General features: G+C 42.3%; 3 protein-coding genes across 7 annotated transcripts in view; 1 reads left to right on the top strand and 2 right to left on the bottom strand.

The window, feature by feature from the left end:
* The window catches only part of LOC142599156 (3-hydroxy-3-methylglutaryl-coenzyme A reductase-like), a 695,832-nt gene that overhangs the window by 591,064 nt on the left and 86,260 nt on the right, over window positions 1–18,508 (bottom strand). The window lies entirely within an intron of this gene.
* LOC104641364 (ceramide transfer protein) overlaps window positions 1–18,508 on the top strand; it is a 141,260-nt gene that overhangs the window by 121,733 nt on the left and 1,019 nt on the right. For 3 of the 5 annotated variants that reach the window (XM_075738974.1, XM_075738973.1, XM_075738971.1), the window contains 5 exons: window positions 12,449–12,581; window positions 12,695–12,765; window positions 15,253–15,381; window positions 16,162–16,291; window positions 17,612–17,799. In XM_075738974.1, the coding sequence (XP_075595089.1) occupies window positions 12,449–12,581; window positions 12,695–12,765; window positions 15,253–15,381; window positions 16,162–16,291; window positions 17,612–17,790 (642 nt within the window). In that variant the 3' untranslated portion in view covers window positions 17,791–17,799. The remainder of the gene's footprint in view (window positions 1–12,448; window positions 12,582–12,694; window positions 12,766–15,252; window positions 15,382–16,161; window positions 16,292–17,611; window positions 17,800–18,508) is intronic. The other 2 variants (XM_075738975.1, XM_075738972.1) reach the window with 1 other exon arrangement.
* On the bottom strand, window positions 3,336–5,143 carry LOC142599140 (3-hydroxy-3-methylglutaryl-coenzyme A reductase-like). The gene is made up of 4 exons (XM_075738810.1): window positions 4,608–5,143; window positions 4,348–4,506; window positions 3,897–4,051; window positions 3,336–3,744 (listed from the first exon to the last, which is right to left on the bottom strand). The coding sequence occupies exons 1-4, from the start codon at window positions 4,680–4,682 to the stop codon at window positions 3,690–3,692; spliced, it is 444 nt and encodes a 147-aa protein (XP_075594925.1). The 5' UTR covers window positions 4,683–5,143; the 3' UTR covers window positions 3,336–3,689.

Raw genomic sequence — 18,508 nt, 5'->3', positions numbered from 1 at the left:
AGTGTTTTGACTACTACTGAGCAGTGCCAGCACACATCAAGGCTGTCTCTCCAACAATTCTTTCCCCCCCTCAGCAGTAGGCTGGGGGTGGGCAAGATCTTGGGAGGGGACATAGCCAGGACAGCTGACCCAAACTGACCAAAGGGATATTCCATACCATATGATGTCTGCTCAGCAATAAGTAGCTGAGAGATAGGGGGAGGAACGGGGGAGCATTCGTTTTTTTAACAACGTTTGTCTTCCGGAGCAATCGCTACACGTACTGAAGCCCTGCTTCCCGGGAAGTGGCCGGACATCGCCTGCTGATGGGAAGTAGAGAATAATCTTTTGCTTTTGCTTTGCTTCCGCACGCGGCCTTTTGCCTTTGCTGTATTAAACTGCCTTTATCTTGACCCACGAGTTTTGGGTTGGTTTTTTTTCCCCATCTTATTTTTCTCCCCTCCCTGTCCTGCTGAGACGGGGAGTGATAGAGCAGCTTGATGGACACCTGTCGTCCAGCCAAGGTTAAACCACCACACAGGGAGATCCCAACAGCTCACTGTACTGGAAGCTGAAGTAAGCCTAACTGGGAATGAGTGGCAAAAGCACCCCTGTGTGAATGGCTCCATGCATCCTGGGCATAGACTACCTCAGGAAAGGGTATTTCAAGGGACCCAAAAGGCTACTGGTGGGCTTTTGGAATAGCTGCCTTGGAGACGGGGGAAATGGAACAGCTGTCTACCTTGCCCAGTCTATCGGAGGACCCTTCTGTTGTGGGGTTGCTCAGGGTCAAAGAACAACACGTGCCGATCGCTACCACAACAGTGCGCCGGCGGCACTATCACACCAACCGAGACGCCCTGATTCCCATCCATAAGCTGATTCGTCAACTGGAGAGCCAAGGAGTCATCAGCTAGACTTGCTCACCCTTTAACAGTCCCATACGGCCAGTGCGGAAGTCCAATGGAGCGTGGAGGCTGACGGTAGACTATCGTGGCCTGAATGAAGTCACGCCGCCGATGAGTGCTGCTGTGCCGGACATGCTGGAACTTCAATATGAACTGGAGTCAAAGGCAGCCAAGTGGTATGCCACAACTGATATAGCTAATGCGTTTTTCTCGATCCCTTTGGCAGCAGAGTGCAGGCCACGGTTTGCTTTCACTTGGAGGGGCATCCAGTACACCTGGAATCGACTGCCCCAGGGGTGGAAACACAGCCCCACTATTTGCCATGGACTGATCCAGACTGCACTGGAAAAGGGTGAAGCCCCAGAGCACCTGCACTACATTGATGACATCATCGTATGGGGCAACTCAGCAGAAGAAGGTTTTGAGAAAGGGAAGAATATAGCCCAAATCCTTCTGAAAGCTGGTTTCGCCATAAAACAAAGTAAGGTCAAGGGACCTGCACAGGAGATCCAGTTTTTAGGAATAAAATGGCATGATGGGCGTCAGTTCAAGTGCTTAGTCCTTGGTGCTTAGTTACCGGCTGGGGTTAAACCACAACACTACCAAAAGTATAATTCAACAATCTTCTGGAAGATAGGAGAAACGCCCAAATACGCCTCAACAGAAGGTATTGCTAATGGTGAAGTGAATTAGTTCTCCCATCTGAGCAAACCGCATAATTCAGCTTTGAGGAGAATAAATGTGTACAGGCTTCTGCAAACAAGGCAAGATATCCCCACTGCGTTTAGTACTGTATGCTAATCATATTTTCCTTAACCTTCTTAATTTATGTTAAGATATTTCACTAAGCCATGAAGTGATCTTATAATATCACATTTAAGCCAATATCTTTTCCATTGTTTTACTGAAACTGAAAAAGTAGTTCTGTACCAAAATGTACACAATTTAGTAATAATACGAAATGTTAATTCTGCAAGACGGAATGTCAGTTAAATCCACCAAAATGAACACTGAACCACCATTTATTGCTAGTACAGTGTTCCTTTAAATAAGATTACTGAATGAACATAGAAACAAAGTAGTTCCAACTTTCCTTAAATAAAATGGTAGCTATTAGCAACAATACTGCAGGAAGATAAACATTAATGATATTTACATGCTATCATAACATATCCAGCATGTAGTAAGTCTTCATGCTTGCACATTAGCTTTATGAGCTCATTACAATATTAGTGCGTTGACGTACTAGAAAACAACCCATCATGATTTATATCAAATTTGCACATTAGAAGAGCACCTCTGTTAGTCACCCCTTTAGGAATGCTGCTGCATTCCTGTAAAGAAATCCAGTCCAATCCACTGATTCCCTCCTCCGCAAACCAAAACAAACAAAAAAAAAAACCACCCCAAAACCACCGTTATCAAGCATATTAACAATTTTCCTCCTGTGATTAACTAGGCAGGATGATGTATTTAGTAATCTTCCCAAGGGTGAATCAAACCAGAATAAACCCGGGTTTTCTGCATTACATGAAGAACACCTGAGACTGCTTCACTGGTCCAAGTACACTATTTTAATACAAAACCCGCTTGTTGCATTAACATGTCATTTCACTGAATTCCATTAAGTAGTACTTTTCATTGAAAAAAAGGATAAGATTTCTTTTTAACATAAAGGCTCCCCCCTAAAAATAACTAGTGTTAAATTTTGGGGTTTATGTTTTAATTCCGTTTAAAGGACAGTGTGATTTTTCTGGCTTCATTTTATCTCAGGTTAAGCAGTGTATACACGCTTATTCCAGGGGAATAAGTGTCAAACAGTTAAAAAAAAAAAATAGTTAGGAATATACAAACACACTGTACTTTAAGATACTTCTTTTAATAGAAGTGTAAACATCTGTTCTTGATTGCTTTGTTTTGGCTTGTTTTTTCAAACAATTTTGAGAAACTTCATTTGCTTAAATTACTAAGCGCTCTGACCTCTAATTGTTTTTTGAGTTACTAGTTTCAAAATCTATTATTTCTACCTGAACAAAATGACAAAACAGTTGAAGACACCGTTTCTACCTACTTCAGTACATATTATACTTAACAGTTCAGCACTTTGTAGGTCACAAGTTTTCCATGAAGGAATAACCTAAACTGTGGAGTTAAAACATTGAATGCTACTTAGCTGAAGCAGCAGCAATTTCAGTACTATATATAGACAGAGGTTTCTACAAAACCAATACAATTCAATAAAATTGGCTCAAAGCCTAAGACCAAAGTTTTACATGCAAACAAAATTAACAAGATTAAATAAATAAAAATAAACAAAATTAAAGTTCATGGAAAGTGCTTAGGCTTGCCATCACTTTAAAAAACATACTCGGCTAACCAGAAAATAAAGATGGCAAGAACCAATGCATTCAAGCCAAGTTTAGACCAACTTTCTATGTTTTTTAAAAAAAAAAAAAAAAAAAGAGAGGGAAAAAAAAAGAAGTATGTTACGTCACTTTTCACCTTGGTAGTTACCAGGAGCTTGCCAGTCAAAATAATCTCAACCTGTAAAAACATAAGACGGACCCTTCAGAAAACAATGCGCAAGAATAAGAATTCTTTCATGAAGTCATCTCTAACCGTTAAAGAAGGTCAAAGGCATTAGTAGTCTCACACAAGTCCATTGATCTCTCAGTTTATCTTCTACAGAAATCTTTGAGTTGAAGGTGATTTTCATTCTTAACTTCACAGATTCTCTCCCCTCCCCCCCGTGCACCTGGTCAGTTGCTAGAATGATTCTTCATTTCAAAGCTGCTTTAGTATTCAAGCTGCCTTCTTAGTGCAGGTTCCTTGAAGATCTTGTAGATTTATTTTTGACCTAAGAAAAACCAGTAAGATAACTACATTAGATAGTTAAAATGATACACTGATATTATATGTTAAAATTATTCATGTAATTATTATTGACTCTTGTGTGCTTGGAAGAAGGGCAGAACTGCAGAGAAATATATGAATTTTTCCATTTCTTACCTGTTGTGAATCATGTGGCTTTTAACTAGATGCCCAGCTGCAAGAGCTGCCATTAGTGATAATTCCCCTGCCATCACTGTAGCACATACAATTTTGGCAAGCTGACGGGCATTTTCACCAGGGTTATCTTGGCTTGCACCTTGAACCCCTAACATCTGAAGAGAAAAATATGCAATATTATGCTATGAAATCTAAGTAAATTTATGCTAAGTTTTAAAGTAAGTCTTTCCAAATTATATCCAATCAACTGGCTCTAAGTCTCTTTAATATTAAAGATCTTGAGCTTTAAAAACTAGATATATGAAAACAATTAGATAATTCTAAAATTTTCACGTCAAATCCACCAACTTTCAAGAAGCCCCATTCCCACGTTACTCGGACACAACATACACAACACAAAAGCAAGCTTTGATTTACGAAGCTAAATTGCTTTAAACTTTCTGCTTTATACCTGCAAACAGGCCTGCTGCGGAAGCAAGTTGGTGCCTCCGCCAACAGTTCCTATTTCTATAGAAGGCATTGTGCAGCTGATGTATAGGTCTTTGTTGGTGAAACCAGTTCGCTCCATCAAAGTGATGCAATTAGAGCTGCCCACGTTCTGTGCAGCATCCTTTAGATCAGGAAGAAGAAACAAAACAAAAAACTCAATTAAGCGTTTGGTTAAGAATTACCGAATTAAAGAAAAGTTGAGTTGGCGTAAAACAAACCTACCTGACCACAGGCAATGTAGATAGCTGTCACAATGTTTGCTGCATGTGCATTGTAGCCACCTATGCTACCAGCCATCGCAGAACCCACCAAATTTTTGTTTACATTGACTTCAACTATATCTTCTGTAGTTGTCTTCAATACCTAGGCAGAGTGATACACTTTTGCTACACCATTCCTTAGGCAATGTAGTAGAAATACCTCATTTCATGTTTAATAAGCCCCCGCCCCTTGCTTGCTTCCATATGGAATTTGACTCAATCATTCTCCTAGATATCTACTTTTATTTTTGTTCAAAAGGAGCCCTTTCAAATGCAGACTGCATCATCCAAGTAACAATGGAAAAATCCGTGTAAAGGGTTTGGACTTGCACATGCCTTTAAGAAAAATTCATTGGCTACCTTCTCCATTTCAAATTCTCATTTATCTTCAGTATGAAACAAACAAAACCAGCTTGGCAGAAACATCCCATTAATTCACCTTGACATGATAGCAACTTTCCTCCCAAGTTGCTCCAGACAGTAAACCCTCCCCAATAAGAATACGGAGCACAAACAAGATGATAGTGCTGTGGACAAAATTTAAGATATTCCAGTGTAGTAGGAATAGCAACTGATAACAGAGATCTGTGCAAAGTCTACAATACTTACAAAAATACAAAGTTTAATATATTAGAGTTCAATGTAAGTAAGTTTAGCGATGTACATAGTGTGTGTGCGTGTGGGAACATCCCAAATTTACTTAAAAACTAACAATACCAATTACCAAAGGATGGGCTCCCCATTATTACTCTGGAATGAAATCTTGGGGTTATAACAGATATTGCCACTGAATCAGCAGTAAAAATGCAAACAATTTGAAAAAATTTGCAAACAATTTTGGAGTCAGGGATACAGAGGATCCAAGGCCTGCTATACTCCAACTGAAAAAGAAATATTGGCATCGTATGAAGGGGTTCAAGCTGCTTCAGAAGTGATTGCTACTGAAGCACAGCTCTTCCCGGCACCCCAACTGCCAGTGCTTGGCTGGATGTTCAAAGGGAGTGTCCCCTCTACACATCTTGCAACTGATGCTACCTGGAGCAAGTGGATCGCACTGATTACACAACAGGCTTGACCTCCACTACCCAGGAATTCTGGAAGTGATCACAGACTGGCCAGAAGGCAACAATTTCAGAATATCTCCAGAAGAGGAGGTGATGCATGCTGAAGAGGCCCCACTCTATAATAAATCAGAACATGAGAAGCAATATGCCCTGTTCACTGATGGATCCTGTCATATTGTAGGAAATCATCAAAGGTGGAAACCTGCTATGTGGAGTCCTGCACAATGAGTCACAGAAGCTGCTGAAGAACAAGGTGAATGGAGCCAATTTGCAGAGGTGAAAGCCATTCAGCTGCCAGACGAGAAAAGTGGCCAGTACTTTATCTCTATACTGACTCCTGGATAGTGGGAAAGACCCTGTGGGTGTGGTTACAGCAATGGAAGTAGAGCAACTGGCAGTACAGAGGTAAACCCATCTGGGCTGCTGAATTATGGCGAGATGCTGCTCGGGTAGAGAAACTTGTTGTAAAAGTATGTCAAGTAGATGCTCACATACCCAAGCATCGGGCCACTGAAGAACATCAAAACAACTAGCAGGTGGATCAGGCTGCTAAGACTGAAGTGGCTCAGGTAGATCTGGACTGGCAACATGAAGGTGAATTATTTATAGCTCGGTGGGCCCATGACACCTCAGGCCATCAAGGAAAAGATGCAACATTTAGATGGGCTTCTGATCGAGGGGTGGACTCGACCATGGACGCTATCTCACAAGTCATCCATGAATGTGAAACATGTGCCGCAATCAAGCAAGCCAAGCTGTTCAAGCCTCTGTGGTATGGAGGACGAAGGCTGAAATATAAATATGGGGAGGCCTGGCAGATTGATTATATCACACTCACAGAATCACAGAATGGTAGGGGTTGGAAGGGACCTCTGGAGATCATCTAGTCCAACCCCCCTGCTAAAGCAGGTTCACCTAGAGCATGTTGCACAGGATCGTGTCCAGGTGGGTTTATAATATCTCCAGAGAAGGAGACTCCACAACCTCTCTGGGCAACCTGTTCCAGTGCCCTGTCACCCTCAAAGTGAAGAAGTTTTTACTCGTATTCAGGTGGAACTTCCTGTGTTCCAGTTTGTGCCTGTTGCCCCTTGTCCTGTCGCTGGGCACCATTAAAAAGAGTCTGGCCCCATCCTCTTGACATCCACCCTTTAGATATTTATAAGCATTGATCAGATCCCCTCTCAGTCTTCTCTTCTCCAGGCTAAACAGACCCAGCTCTCTCAGCCTTTCCTCCTAAGAGAGATGCTCCAGTCCCCTAATCATCCTTGTAGCCCTCTGCTGGACTCTCTCCAGTAGTTCCTTGTCTTTCTTGAACTGGGGAGCCCAGAACTAGAGTCTCCAGTACTCCAGATGTGGCCTCACTAGGGCAGAGTAGCGGGGGGGGGAGGATAACCTCCCTTGACCTGCTGGCCATGCCACACTCTTCTGAACCCACCCCAGGATACCATTGGCCTTCTTGGCCACAAGGGCACGCTGCTGGCTCATGGAGAGCTTGTTGTCCACCAGGACTCCCAGGTCCTTCTCTGCAGTGCTGCTTCCCAGCAGGTCAACCCCCAACCTGTACTGGTGCTTGGGGTTATTCCTCCCTAGGTGCAGGACCCTACACTTACCCTTGTTGAATTTCATTTGGTTCCTCTCCACCCAACTCCCACAAATCCACCAAGGCAGGCGCCATGTGCTTACAATTGTAAAAGCAACCACCAGATGGCTGGAATCATATCCCGTGCCCATGCCACCGCCCAGAACACTATCCTGGGCCTTGAAAAGCAAGCCCTATGGTGACACTGCACCTCAGAAATAATTGTGTCACACAACGCGACTCATTTCTGAAACAACCTGTCCTGGTTTTCAACTAGGATAGAGATTATTTTCACAAGAAGTTGGGAGGTGACACAGCCAGGATAGCTGACCCAAACTAGACAAAGGGCTATTCGATACCATGATGTCGTGCTCAGCATATAAAGGGGGCTGACCGGGGAGAAGGAATCACTGGTCAGTGACAGGCTTGGCATCAGGCTTCCGGGTGGTTAGCAAATTGCATTGTATATCACCTGCTTTGTATATTCTAAGTATTGTTGTTATTTTCCTCATCTTTTACTGTCCTAGTAAACTGTTCTTATCCCAACCCACGAGTTTTACCTTTTTCTTCCGATTCTCCTCCCTGTCCCACCAGAGGGGAGGGGGAGGAGTGAGTGAGCGGCCGCGTGGTGCTTAGCTGTCAGCTAGAGGTAAACCACAACACAACCTCATAGACACCTGGGCCAAAGAGCATGGTATTGAGTGGGTGTATCACATCCCCTTTCATGCACCAGCCTCCAGGAAAATCGAACGATACGATGGACTGCTAAAGACTACACTGAGAGCAATGGGTGGTGGGACCCTCAAACATTGGGATACACATTTAGCAAAGGCCACCTGGTTAGTTAACACCAGGGGATCTATGAATTGACCTGGCCCTGCCCAATCAAACCTTCCACGTCCTGTAGAAGGGGATAAAGTCCCCATAGCGCACATGAAGAATATGTTGGGGAAGACAGTCTGGATTACTCCTTCTTTGGGCAAAGGCAAACCCATCCGTGGGATTGCTTTTGCTCAAGGACTTGGGTGCACTTGGTGGGTGATGCAGAAGGATGGGACGGTCCAATGTGTACCTCAAGGGGATTTGATTCCGGGTGAGAATAGCCAATGATTTGAATTGTATGATATTAATTGCTGTATAATACTGTATGTCATCACTACTATGGTTGCTATATGCCAAATCAACGGTATTATAGTAAAAATCACACAGATTAATGACAAATGAATTTTTATGAAATAGAGCAAAGTGCAATGATGATAGAAGTGGACAAGCGCAGCAGTGATGAATCCAGAACTTGCTTCAGCATGCAACAATTCAACAGCACACACCATCTCTCCTGCCCTGAGAGACTGTAATGACAGGTGGAGCCCAAAGTCATGGATTAAATAAACTCAACGGATATCTTAGAAGGATGGCCCATAGACTTAAGGGAATTATATCTGTGTATGTATATATATAAAAAAATAGGAAAAGTGGTGATTAATTGGAATGTATTGGAAAGTTTGGGACCTAGGCATGGCGTAGATCTTATAGAATAAGTGGTGGATACTGTCCTGATTTCGACTGGGATAGGGTTAATTTTCTTCCTAATAGCTTGTATAGTGTCATGTTTTGAATTTAGGATGAGAATAATGTTGATAACACACAAATGTTTTAGCTGTTGCTAAGCAGTGCTTACACTAAGTCAAGGACTTCTCAGCTTCTCATACTGCCCTGACAGTGAGGAGGCTGAGGGTGCACAAGAAGCTAGAAAGGGACACAGTTGGGACAGCTGACCCCAGCTGACCAAAGGGATATTCCATACCATATGATTTCATGGTCAGTCTATAAATCTATAAACTAGAGGGGAAGTTAGCCAAGGAGCCGCTGCTCGGGAACTGACTGGGCATCGGTCAGCAGGTTGTGAGCAATTGTGCTGTGCATCACTTGTTTTGTATATTCTATTATTATTATTATTCCTTCCTTTTCTGTCTTATTAAAATGTCTTTATCTCAGCCCACAAATTTTACTTTTTTTTCCCCCCGATTCTCTCCCCACTGCGAGGGGGGGGGGAGAGTGATCGAACAACTGTGTGGTATTTAGGTGCCTGCCAGGTGTGTTGGTTTTGCGTGGCAAGGTTTTGGTAGCGGGGGGGCTACAGGGGTGGCTTCTGTGAGAAGCTGCTAGAAGCTGCCCCTGTGTCTGATAGAGCCAATGCCAGCCGGCTCCAAGACGGACCCGCCGCTGGCCAAGGCCAAGCCAATCAGCGCCTCTGTGATAACATATTTAAGAAAGAGAAAAACAGTTAGAGAGCGCTTTTGCAGCCAGAGAGAGGAGTGAGAAGATGTAAGAAACTCTGCAGACACCAAGGTCAGTGCAGAAGGAGGGGGAGGAGGTGCTCCAGGCGCCGGAGCAAGATTCCCCTGCAGCCCGTGGTGAAGACCATGGTGAAGCAGGCTGTCCCCCTGCAGCCCATGGAGGGAGGATGAGGGGGTGTAGCGATTCCACCTGCAGCCCGTGGAGGACCCCACGCCGGAGCAGGTGGAGACACCTGAAGGAGGCTGTGGCCCCGTGGGAAGCCCGCGCTGGAGCAAGCTCCTGGCAGGACCTGTGGATCCGTGGAGAGAGGAGCCCACGCCAGAGCAGGTTTGCTGGCAGGACTTGTGACCCCGTGGGGGACCCACGCTGGAGCAGTTTGCTCCTGAAGGTCTGCACCCCGTGGAGGAGACTCACGTTGGAGAAGGCCGTGAAGGACTGTCTGCCGTGAGAGGGACCCCACGCTGGAGCGGGGGAACAATGAGTCCTTCCCCTGAGGATGAAGAAGTGGCAGAAACACCGCGTGAGGAACTGACCGTAACCCCCGCTCCCCGTCCCCCTGTGCTGCTGAGGGGGGTGGAGGTTGAAGCCGGGAGTGAAGTTGAGCCCGGGAAGATGGGAGGGGTGGGGGGAGGTGTTTTTAAGATTTGGTTTTATTCCTCATTCCTCTACTCTGTTTTGCTTAGTAATAAATAAGATGAATTCCCTCTCTAAGTTCGGTCTGTTTTGCTCGTGATGGTAATTAGAGAATGATCTCTCCCTGTCCTTATCTCGACCCGTAAGTTTTTTCATTGTACTTTTTCTCCCCTGTCTAATGAAAGAGGGGAGTGATAGAGCGGCTCTGGTGGGCACCTGGCCCTCAGCCAGGGTCAACCCACCACAGTCTTTTTTGGCGCCCAACGTGGGGCACGAGAAAAATCGAGATAAGGATAGTAATTGGAAGAGGTAACGGGCAAAACATTGACTGAACGTAACTTGAGAGTGATATAGTGGTGAAGGGACTAGAGGTAGATTTTGTGTGTAGATTGTCCACTCTTGTTTGGTGTTGTGATAGTGTTGTTTTGATTTTGGTGTGGGGAATTCTTTTTCTTTTTCTTTGTTGATGTGATTAGTGTTTGTGAAGTTTTGTGTTGAATGTATATTTTAATGGTAATTCTTAAATATGTAATTCACAGAGGCGAGGGGTGGAATGTGTTAGTTTTGCGTGGCAAGGTTTTGGTAGCGGGGGGGCTACAGGGGTGGCTTCTGTGAGAAGCTGCTAGAAGCTGCCCCTGTGTCTGATAGAGCCAATGCCAGCCAGCTCCAAGACGGACCCGCTGCTGGCCAAGGCCAAGCCAATCAGCGCCTCTGTGATAACATATTTAAGAAAGAGAAAAACAGTTAGAGAGCGCTTTTGCAGCCAGAGAGAGGAGTGAGAAGATGTAAGAACATCTGCGGACACCAAGGTCAGTGCAGAAGGAGGGGGAGGAGGTGCTCCAGGCGCCAGAGCAAGATTCCCCTGCAGCCCGTGGTGAAGACCATGGTGAAGCAGGCTGTCCCCCTGCAGCCCATGGAGGGAGGATGAGGGGGTGTAGCGATTCCACCTGCAGCCCGTGGAGGACCCCACGCCGGAGCAGGTGGAGACACCTGAAGGAGGCTGTGGCCCCGTGGGAAGCCCGTGCTGGAGCAAGCTCCTGGCAGGACCTGTGGATCCGTGGAGAGAGGAGCCCACGCCAGAGCAGGTTTGCTGGCAGGACTTGTGACCCCGTGGGGGACCCACGCTGGAGCAGTTTGCTCCTGAAGGTCTGCACCCCGTGGAGGAGACTCACGTTGGAGAAGGCCATGAAGGACTGTCTCCCGTGAGAGGGACCCCACGCTGGAGCGGGGGAACAATGAGTCCTCCCCCTGAGGATGAAGAAGTGGCAGAAACACCGCGTGAGGAACTGACCGTAACCCCCACTCCCCGTCCCCCTGTGCCGCTGAGGGGGGTGGAGGTTGAAGCCGGGAGTGAAGTTGAGCCCGGGAAGATGGGAGGGGTGGGGGGAGGTGTTTTTAAGATTTGGTTTTATTTCTCATTCCTCTACTCTGTTTTGCTTAGTAATAAATAAGATGAATTCCCTCTCTAAGTTCGGTCTGTTTTGCTCATGATGGTAATTAGAGAATGATCTCTCCCTGTCCTTATCTCGACCCATAAGGTTTTTTTTTTTTCATTGTACCTTTTCTCCCCTGTCTAATGAAAGAGGGGAGTGATAGAGCGGCTCTGGTGGGCACCTGGCCCTCAGCCAGGGTCAACCCACCACACCAGGTTAAACCAAAACATTGATATAAGATGATATGCTGTGAAGACAGATATTTTTATTCTCTTCAAATACTATCACTCAGCAAGTTATTCTGTTAAAACTTCTCTCTGAGAATAGCATTAAGTTAGGACTGGAGTCCACAAGGGCTGCAGCTTCTAATATATTTATTCACGCAAAATCTTATGCAACTCTTGCAATAGCTTTGTCTGCAGATTCCTTTCTCATTTTCTCCTACTTAAAACTTGGTATCAAAATGGTGTGTAAATTCAATGTATGAAAATGTTATATGGTAGCAAGTTACTGTTGACTACTGCACTGTGCTTGTATGCATTCTTGTGCGTAGTGATAAATAAGGTAGCTTAATCATTTTTGGAGTAGAGATTCTCAAAATACTTGTATTTTCATGTGAAGTGCCATGTAAGAACGTCTGCATTGGTAGTTACCAGAGAACACTGACATGGCAAATTATTCATGTGTTAGTCTTCTAGGTAAGTTTTTATCAAAGCTCATGAAACTTTAAACAATTAAAACATGAACAGCTTTGACAATTTCTGTTCTGCATTTCTTTCTTCATATTTCGCCACAGGTGTACAGAAGAGAGGTGGAAGAGAATGGAATAGTTTTAGATCCTTTGAAAGCAACGCATGCCGTTAAAGGGGTAACAGGGCATGAAGTTTGCCACTACTTCTGGAATGTTGATGTTCGCAATGACTGGGAAAGTAAGGAATCAGTTCCTATGCTTTGCATGTTTATCAGCAAGCATATTGTTTATAACATTGACCTAATATCTGTACTTGTTTACTGATGGATTTTTTTTTCCCCACTCTTTTAGCAACAATTGAAAATTTCCATGTTGTGGAAAATTTAGCTGATAACGCAATCATCATTTACCAGATGCATAAGGTAATAACACTTTACCTCTATATGCACCTTAGTGAGACAGACTGAGGTATATGTGTTCTAATCTATTCTGAAATACTTTAACGTCTTAACAACTTAAAATACTTACTGTTCAAAACAACAGTTCAGAACAAGTTCTCTATTAAACTGCAACTTTGTCATTTTTCAAACTTGGCTTGATAGAGTAATTGATTGTGTATGTGTCTGATAGAGCTTGTAATAATAAATGAGGACTGTTTTTAATCTCTAAGTATATCACTGCCAGCAAGGCAAGGGTCATCTAAAGCAAACTGAAGCAATAAATTGATACTGACTACAAGGAAGAAACCCATACCACTGTATCATATGTTTTGTTGCAATAATGCAAGCTACTGTTGACCACAATTAGTTGACATATGCATTTGCATTATGAGGTGCTATAATTGCTGGTACAACATTTGTTCTTTTAACTTCATTATGGTTTTTCACCCCAACCAGTTTGTATGTAGCTTTACTAAAATGTTCATTTGACTTATAACCCAATAACTGTAACCTAAAAAGTTCAAAAATATTTTGAATGAAGTGTACAAATTCATCTTTAATCTTGCTGTGGTGGGTTGACCCTGGCTGGACACCAGGTGCCCACCAAAGCCACTCTATCACTCCCTCTCCTCAGCTGGACAGGGGAGAGAAAATATAACAAAAGAATCATGGGTCGAGATAAGGACAGGGAGAGATCACTCACCAATTACCATCATGGGCAAAGCAGACTCAAATTGGGAAAATTAATTTAATTTATTACCAATCAAATCAGAGTCGCGTAATGAGAAAATAAAACCAAATCTTAAAAAACGCCTTCCCCCCACTCCTCCCTTCTTCCCAGGCTTAACTTTACTCCTGGTTTCTCTACCTCCTCCCCCCGAGCGGCACAGGGAGACAGGGAATGGGGGTTGTGGTCAGTTCATCACACATTGTCTCTGCTGCTCCTTCCTCCTCAAGGGGAGGACTCCTCACACTCTTCCCCTGCTACAGCGTGGGGTCCCTCTCACGGGAGACAGTCCTCCATGAACGTCTTCAATGTGAGTCCTCATGAACTGCTCCACATGGTCCCTTCCACGAGGTGCAGTCCTTCAGGAACAGACTGCTCCAGTGTGGATTCCCCCATGGGGTCACAAGTCCTGCCAGCAAACCTGCTCTGGCGTGGGCTCCTCTCTCCACGGGTCCACAGGTCCTGCCAGGAGCGTGGGCTTCCCACGGGGCCACAACCTCCTTCAGGTATCTCCACCTGCTCTGGTGTGGGGTCCTCCACAGGTTGCAGGTGGATATCTGCTCTACCATTAACCTTCATGGGCTGCAGGGGGACAGCCTGCCTCACCATGGTCTTCACCATGGGCTGTAGGGGAATCTCTGCTCTGGTGCCTGGAGCACCTCCTCTCCCTCCTTCTTCACTGACCTTGATTTCTGCAGAGTTGTTTCTTTTGCATATTCTCACTCCTCTCTCTGGCTACAATTGCTCTTGGTGGGTGTTTGTTTTTTTTCTCCTTCTTAAATATGTTATCACAGAGGTGCTACCATCATCCCTGATGTGCTTGGCCTTGACCAGCAGCGGGTCCGTCTTGGAGCTGGCTGGTATTGGCTCTATCAGACACAGGGGAAGCTTCTAGCAGCTTCTCGCAGAAGCCACCCCCGTAGCCCCCTCACTACCAAAACCTTGCCACACAAACCCAATACACTTGCATGATTCCAAGTATTAGTATACTCAAATATTAAACAAATCTATTTTTTTTTACAATTTTACTAGTAATGTGGTTACCTTAAAGCTGCCATAACAGCAGACTCCAATTTTTGAATAAGGCAGTTGTATGAACTGTGTAGTGTTGTGGTAAAAGCTAGACTTTTTCCCCTATTGAGTGTCAGGAAAATGGCTTCTGTATAGTTTTACTTTATTTTATCAGCCACTTTACTTCTGAAACCTTCTCTTAGATAATACCAGTTTACCATATCTGTCTCACTGAATTAGTAGCTTCTTGAAATAATATTTGTTTTAAATATTTATTGCGCTCTTTTTTTTCTTTGGCTCTCCATATTTATGGAGACATAAATAACTGTAGATGCATCTATTTATACTTAACCACTAGTTCAGTTTGTAGTTTACAAGTATTAACTAAAATGTAAACCTGAGGTTGAAAGAACAGGAGGGGAAGTGCCTCTTCCTGGTTGTCTACTGAAAATGTCATTGCAGCTTGGCTCCCTGTTTTTCAAAGGCCTTAAACTTTTGCCTTAATTTTTTTAAATTGGAGTGTAGCCATATAACCTGGTACACATCTGTGTACAGAACTATGTTCCGTTTCAGTTTTGAAAATTGCACGAAATTACTAACTTGAAAAAATTTTTTTACTTAAATAACATGACTGATCTGTTTTGCCTTGTTTGTTTTTTTCCTTTATCTAAAGATATCAAGTACTTAATTTGCAAAACTGGAAAAGCTTATATTCAGGTGTTTCTCTGCAGAGGGTGTGGCCGGCTTCTCAAAGGGATGTGCTGTATTTGTCTGCCATCAGAAAGATACCAGCATTCAGTGAAAATGATCCTGAAACATGGATTGTGTGCAATTTCTCTGTGGAACATGACAGTGCTCCTGTAAGTGTTATTTTCATTCTATCAAGTTCTGCTTTTAAGATACCATTTTTCTATTATGTGGTGATGGTCTTGCAATAGTAGTGTAAGGGGGGGGGGGTGTATGCAAAAATGCATTTTGTTTAAACCAGATGATACAGTGACTTGATGAAGGCATTCTGAGCCAAAAGCTTTCTTGCCTTACCTCAACAGTTGGCAGACCTAAGGTGTTACAGAAAAATGGAAGCGAAATTTCTGGAGATGTGAAAACATTTTAAAGAATTGAGGTTACTTTGTATGGAATCAAATCAATAACTCTTTAATATTGTCAGACATGGGAATAGGCTTGTATAACTGTAGATATGGAATCTGTTAAACCTCCAGCTTATACAGTTCTGCCTTGGTTCTGTCAGATAGTAGCAATGATATTGTTTTCTTTGGAGTATTTCTGTGCTGATTGCTATGCCATTGCCTGCTTACAAGGGAAAAGTTACTAACTGATAGTTGTAAATGCTGATGTGTTTAAATGTTTCCTTACTTGTCACAATAATTGAAATAATTCACTGTATTAAGCAAACAGAAACCTGAGATTCAGGCATTTCAGTTTAACCCTTTCCCTATTCACCATATACCTTTCATTTCATTCACATTCATGTTACATCCATGTAGTGCTAGAATGCAAACTCCCTGAAACACAATTTTTGGAGTGTCTTAGACTTTATACTAAATTAAAATGTTAGCAGTCAAGTATGCTGAAATAAAATTAGTTTGAAGCTTACAAATGTTTTTGGTTTTTTTTGGCAGCTGAACAATCGCTGTGTCCGTGCCAAAATAAATATTGCTATGATTTGTCAGACATTAGTAAGCCCGCCAGAGGGGAATAAAGAAATAAGCAGGGACAATATCCTATGCAAGATTACATATGTAGCTAATGGTAAGTCTACAATTATTCAGTAGTATTATTATTATTCATGATATATGCTAATTCTGGGAAGCTGAGTACTAGAAAAAAAACAACTTGATGCAGTTTTCTGTTAAATTTATATATAGGATCACACTTGTGGTCTTCATGGTCAAAAAGACTCGAAATAATGTGCTACACCAATCGGTGAATGGGATCTTTCATTGTGTGGCGTTCTGGGAGGAATAAATTAAAGTAATTTGTAGCTCAGTCCTAAGTACAGAACCTTGGGGTGGAGGGGGATGGGCAGAAGAAATGTCTGCAACTGGGATGACTTGGTATAAGCTACTAGTTTCAGTAATAGTCTGGGGGTTTATTCATGTATTGCGTATTTTTTCCCCAGTTCATCTTGTTATGCTGAAAAGCTGCTGAGAGTAAAGATACAGTTCTTACCCTCAGTATTAAGAAGAGACAAATAAATTTTGTATGAGGATGTTTGCAAGCTGTATAATCTAGTCTACATATTTTTAATTTTTTTTAACTGATAGAATCCTTGATATTGACTGCAAAGTTAGCAAAGCCAAACTGTATTGTTACTGTACCCAGTATTGAGCAGTGTATTATAATAATGGAACCATATACCTATTAGCTCCTTTCGAGCAGCTACAAAACACTTTGAGTATCTCACTTATTATTTTTGACCACCTATTACATGGCTTACTAAAGAATCAAAATCTGAAAATAGGTTCAGTAAGTCTTTGCCATATAGGAGTGATGCAACTTGTATTAAATCCTGTACAAATAATACTATATGATGTTAAACGCTGGGTTAAGTTGCTTTGTTTCCTGTTTAGAATTTTCCCAATTATTTAAAAAATGCATTTTCATTGACAAATTCTGAAATGTGATTATATGGGAAGTGGCAGCTTTTTCAGCAAAGTACTTGACCTGTAAATTTAAGCATATTTTAGAATCAGTTCAAATTTTGTTTAAAGTGCTTTAAAAATAATTTGTAAGACATTGGCTATGTAGCAATTCTGCAGGCAAATGCAGCAGTTATTGAAAAGTTAAGACGACTTCTATTTTCTTTGAAATAAAAAGTAACTTCAGTATCTTTTTCTGTTGTTTCTTGGAAGTACTTAAAGAATATAATCTTCGTTTGGGCATTCCCCAAAAACAACACATCATGTTTAATGTTTTCTAAATAGTAACATCGTTGAACTGGACTGAATTAGAGTATTAAGAGGAGAAAGTGCTGCAATACAAGCTGTAAAGACATAAATTCTGCTGATTATTCTTTCCTGTTACTTCAGAAAGAGTTGCAGGAATGCAAACTTAAATTTTCTTTTCTAGCTTTGAGCAGATTTGCTGTATTTCAGTGTCTGGCTTCCTGTCTACTTCTAGTGAACCCAGGAGGATGGGCACCAGCATCAGTGTTACGGGCAGTGGCAAAACGAGAATATCCAAAATTCTTAAAGCGTTTTACATCATATGTCCAAGAGAAAACGGCAGGAAAGCCTATTTTATTCTAGTATTAGCAGGTATACATTCGGGTTTTTTATTCTTGATTCACTGCTGTAAATAATATTTAAAGCCAAATAGAAGTATGCGATCTAGAAATGTCTTATAATTAGCATGAATTCAGTGCTTAGTTTTAATATAGGTATGCAATATACTTTTTAAAACATTCATGTAATTCATGTGTATTATTAGCATAAAAATAAGGGCTGCACAAGTTATCAAGCATTAGTTTTTGTAGACTTTTACTAGTTCATCTTGCAAGTTTTTGCATGCATGTTTAATTTATGTAGCAGTATAAAAGGATGAATTTTTTTTTTTCTCGGCTATCAGGTATTTTACACTCGTTCTGAAAAGAATACATACTGAAGTTTCTCTAGAGCCTCATGAGATTTTGATATCTTAAATTCTAGTTATAATTGCATATCTGAGAATATTATGAAGGTTAAAGTATTATTTTATATTGACAGAATAGTTTAGATCTAGGATTTTTATTAATGGAACTTTTCTGACAAACCAGTGTCAATTACTGGAGTATTTAAAAGACTGTGACTTACATTTTTAGTCTTTCTGATGAGCGTAAGAAAGAAAAGGGATTTACAGGTGCTTTCTGAAGTTAATAGATGTATTTTAATGGTATAGGTCATTGGGCTAATCTAAAATTATTTTAATGTTTAAATGATGATGTGGCATTAGAAAAGAATTTCTCAATCACTTTTGTGGATGTCTGAA

Source organism: Balearica regulorum, chromosome W (assembly GCF_011004875.1).
Source record: "Balearica regulorum gibbericeps isolate bBalReg1 chromosome W, bBalReg1.pri, whole genome shotgun sequence".
Classification (NCBI taxonomy): domain Eukaryota; kingdom Metazoa; phylum Chordata; class Aves; order Gruiformes; family Gruidae; genus Balearica; species Balearica regulorum.
This window is presented reverse-complemented; position numbering and strand designations above follow the sequence as displayed.

Coding starts and splice junctions, on each gene's coding strand:
- LOC142599140 (XM_075738810.1), bottom strand. CDS start 4,682: ATGGCTGGTAGCATAGGTGGCTACAATGCACATGCAGCAAACATTGTG. Junction 4,052..4,347: donor CGCAGCAGGCCTGTTTGCAG/GTATAAAGCAGA, acceptor TTTTCTCTTCAG/ATGTTAGGGGTTCAAGGTGC. Junction 3,745..3,896: donor AGCCACATGATTCACAACAG/GTAAGAAATGGA, acceptor GGTTTTTCTTAG/GTCAAAAATAAATCTACAAG.